Raw genomic sequence first — 4,170 nt, forward strand, 5'->3', positions numbered from 1 at the left:
CACTTTCTTAAGGACTCTGGGATGCAGACTATCAGGCCCCAGGGATTTATCGGCCTTCAATCCCATCAATTTCCCTAACACAATTTCCCACCTAATCCTTCTCTCTAGATCCCCTAGTATTTCCGGAAGGTTATTGGGGGGGTAAGGTGGTCAGTAACTGGGGGGATGGGGGTGAGAAGGTCAGGAACTGGGGGCAGGGGATGGGGGTGAGGTCAGGAACTGGGGGCAGGGGGTGGGGGGAGGTAGTCAGGAACTGGGGGCAGGGGGAGGTGGTCAGGAACTGGGGGCAGGGGGAGGTGGTCAGGAACTGGGGGCAGGGGGTGGGGGGAGGTGGTCAGGAACTGGGGGCAGCACGTTACAGATCACAACAACTTGCTGCGTTTAAAAAAAAAACGTTTCTTCAGCCCCTCTGGTCCGTTTGCTGTTAGTGAGTTACTGACTGGCACCTTTCCTCTGATCCAATGCTGCAATAATGGAGTCTCACAAGGTTGCAGCAACTTAAAAAACAATTATTCCCTCCCTTGGCACAGGGCCAGAAATATAGATCACAAATACAAGCCTTACAAAGGCTCCGGCCACCAGTTGAGTGAACTGCTCAAAGTTGGTGTTGGGACACCTCGGCTGCTCACATTATGAAAGTGCTGAAAATATGAAAAGGTTTAAAAAAATAACTTATTTTAATATCAGTATTCAATTCTAGAGAGAGAGCACTACCACAGTCCAGGCACCTTCAGCTGCATATCAGGAAGCATTTCCCACAAGCGAATCAAGCTTAAAAAACAAAGGAATGAAACATACAATAACTGCTTATAATATTTAAGTTTTTCCAACATCAATATAGCCTCAAACAGCATGTCAGAGAGTTCTGTAGTTACACCGTAAAGTGCTAGAGACTGATAACCAACAATATTCTTATTAAAAATAGGTGGCTGTCAATTTCAAATGTAGATCTGTGCAAAAAACAGTATTAATTATAATTATGGATATAGTTGCAGAAGCTCATTTAAAAAAATACAAACCGAGCCTTCATTAATAGTAAATCTCAATGGTTCATTCACCAACTCACTCTGTGCCCAGTGTTCTAAAAGGAATAATTCAGGATACACTATAAAGCATAATGCAATGTTAATTAATGAATATTCCCTCAACTTGGCCCCACAAGCAGCTCTCCTGTACCTCACCAAAGTAACCACCTCTCTCGTGTGTCCAAACAGCATGCTATTCACTGTGGAGGGCATCACAGTCGAGTCCAATTCCACTCATCCAGCAGAGGTCACCAAGCAGCGATCAGGAGCAGGAGCGTGGACTGATTGTACCCCCTCTCTAGCTCAGGGTCACCAGCGCCAACCCGGATACCCAAACTGCGGCCCTGGCCGAGGGCAAACCCGTGCCATCCGGTTCAGGGCCACAGTCGCCAGCACCTTTACCGAGATCCTCGGGGAGACTGAAAAATTGGACTTTAACAAGGAACGTAGTGAATGCTTCAGGCCTTCTCTGCTTTCCGAGTGCGTTAGAAGAGTTCTCATTAAAACTGGGGGTGGGGAGGGGGTTGCATTCTGGCTCAGCCCAGAGTCTGACAACACATCGCGGTTAAATACCTCGGGCTTTGGCAAGCTGTCCCAAATCTCAGTAATTGCTTGTTACCGCACTCCCGAGATATATTATGTGGAGTCAGCCTGCAGCCAGTGATTCTACAACACTCGCACATCTCAGGCAGTGATCAATCAGACGGAGTGCGTGAGCAGACAGGTTTATTCTGTTTCAGTTATCTGCTGCCGATATCCTACCAACCAAATCCCGCCCACCCACTCTTGCTGACCCACACTGGCTCCGGCGCCCACTAATTTAAAATTCTTATCCTTGTCTTTAAGTCCCTTCGTGGCAGCACCCTCTCCTCCCCGCCTCTCTGACCCATGGCTCAGTGGGTAACCCTCTAGCCCGAGTCAGAAGGTTGTGGTACTGAGGGAGCGCTGCACTGTTGGAGGTGCCGTCTTTTGACTAAGATGTTAAACTGAGGCCCTGCCTGCCCTCTCAGGTGGATGTAAAACATCCCATGTCACTATTCCAAGAGCATTTATTCCTTTATCAATAATTACAAAAAAAAAAACAGATGATCTGGTCATTATCACATTGCTATTTGTGAGAGCTTGAGTTTCCAACATTACAACAGTGACTACACTTCAAAATAAAAGCACTGCATTGCCTGTGAAGTGCTTTGGGACATCTTGAGTGCATGAAAGGCGCTACATAAATGCAAGTTCTTGTGTTGCTTCCCCCATTGGCGTGGCATTCATTCTCCTCCTGCTCCTGAAGCACTGTGGGACTTTACGTTAAAGCACTTGTATAAAATGGAAGCCGTTGTTGAATCGTGTAATCTGATTGGCCAAAAGGCAGCCTAGCCGATCAGATTACACGATTCAACTTGTTTTTTTGTTTAAGGCGCGTGAACGAAGTGCAATGTTAATCGGGTTCTACGGTAAAAGGCTCAGAACTCAAACCAAGGAAGCTAGGAATGAGAAGGAAGTTAGCAAAAAGGCTAACGGAGCACGGGAGGCAGAGGAGGTACGAAGGGGGGCGGTGTATACTGAATCAGGAGAAAGGTGGAGGCGGAGTGCGAGGGGGAGGTTGGGGGCAAGAGTCAAATGGTCCTTGTTGGCTCCCAAAAAATGAGAATGCACATTACAGGAGATCTGTATGTACAAAGTGTACTTTTAATTTAAAGATGCTTAATTTAAATTATTGCATAATTCAATGTTAGTGCAATAATTGATTGATGGACAGATCAGCAAATGTGTTCACACTCTAGTGGATTGCAGAATTCTGTCATATTGTAAAATTATAAAATATCCTGTTATCTGACATTCAAAATTTAGTGGAGTTCTTTGGTGAAGTGGAGCAGACCATGAGTGAGATCACGTGGCACAGAATTGGATTGGTGTTTAAACTACTCAAACCTTCATTCTATTTTGTTACAATTAATTCAGACAGGATAAAACAGATTTGTCGGAGGTTATTCATACAGGAAGTGTGGGGCAGCATCGTGAGGTCAGCTGTCCCATTCTCCAGACTGACCGCCATCATCTTCCTCATCATCCGAGTCCGGCGACACTTTCTTCATCCGCTTCATGGCTGCTTTGATGCTGCGCTCCAACTCATTGGCTGGATTAGTGTCTTCAGGCAGGTTGGTGTCCATGGTGACCTTACGCAACGGGATGCCTTGTCGAATTTCAGCTAACAAGCTGTCTCGCACATCCTCCGACTTGCCCACAGTTTGCTGCTTCGCGCGGTCCACTTTTTTAAGGAAGATTTCACCACGCTTCAAGGAAGCTAGCACGTCATCCATCGTTCCTGTCGGGAGAGGTAGGGGAGAGAGAGAGAGATAGGAGGGGTGGAGGGGGGGGGAGGGTGGGAGGAAGAGGGAGGGGTGGGGGGGGGGAAGGAAGAGGGAGGGGTGGGGGGGGGGGAAGGAAGAGGGAGGGGTGGGGGGGGGGGAAGGAAGAGGGAGGGGTGGGGGGGGGGGGAAGGAGGAGGGAGGGGTGGGGGGGGGGGGAAGGAGGAGGGAGGGGTGGGGGGGGGAAGGAAGAGGGAGGGGTGGGGGGGGGGAAGGAAGAGGGAGGGGTGGGGGGGGGGAAGGAAGAGGGAGGGGTGGGGGGGGGGGAAGGAAGAGGGAGGGGTGGGGGGGGGGAAGGAAGAGGGAGGGGTGGGGGGGGGAAGGAAGAGGGAGGGGTGGGGGGGGGGAAGGAAGAGGGAGGGGTGGGGGGGGGGAGGAAGAGGGAGGGGTGGGGGGGGGGAGGAAGAGGGAGGGGTGGGGGGGGGAAGGAAGAGGGAGGGGTGGGGGGGGGAAGGAAGAGGGAGGGGTGGGGGGGGGAAGGAAGAGGGAGGGGTGGGGGGGGGCAAGGAAGAGGGAGGGGTGGGGGGGGGAAGGAAGAGGGAGGGGTGGGGGGGGGGAAGGAAGAGGGAGGGGTGGGGGGGGGGAAGGAGTAGGGAGGGGTGGGGGGGGGGGAAGGAAGAGGGAGGGGTGGGGGTGGGGGAGGAAGAGGGAGGGGTGGGGGGGGAAGGAAGAGGGAGGGGTGGGGGGGGGGAAGGAAGAGGGAGGGGTGGGGGGGGGGAAGGAAGAGGGAGGGGTGGGGGGGGGGAAGGAAGAGGGAGGGAGGGGGGGAAGGGGGAGAG

General features: G+C 51.8%; 1 protein-coding gene across 1 annotated transcript in view; it reads right to left on the bottom strand.

The window, feature by feature from the left end:
• Positions 1-658: 658 nt before the first annotated feature.
• The window catches only part of LOC139227964 (WASP homolog-associated protein with actin, membranes and microtubules), an 11,242-nt gene continuing 7,730 nt past the window's right edge, over positions 659-4,170 (bottom strand). The window contains exon 3 of the mRNA XM_070859125.1: positions 659-3,379. Within this exon, the coding sequence (XP_070715226.1) occupies positions 3,047-3,379 (333 nt within the window). The 3' untranslated portion in view covers positions 659-3,046. The remainder of the gene's footprint in view (positions 3,380-4,170) is intronic.

The sequence above is a fragment of the Pristiophorus japonicus genome, chromosome 17, assembly GCF_044704955.1.
Source record: "Pristiophorus japonicus isolate sPriJap1 chromosome 17, sPriJap1.hap1, whole genome shotgun sequence".
In the NCBI taxonomy this organism is placed as follows: domain Eukaryota; kingdom Metazoa; phylum Chordata; class Chondrichthyes; family Pristiophoridae; genus Pristiophorus; species Pristiophorus japonicus.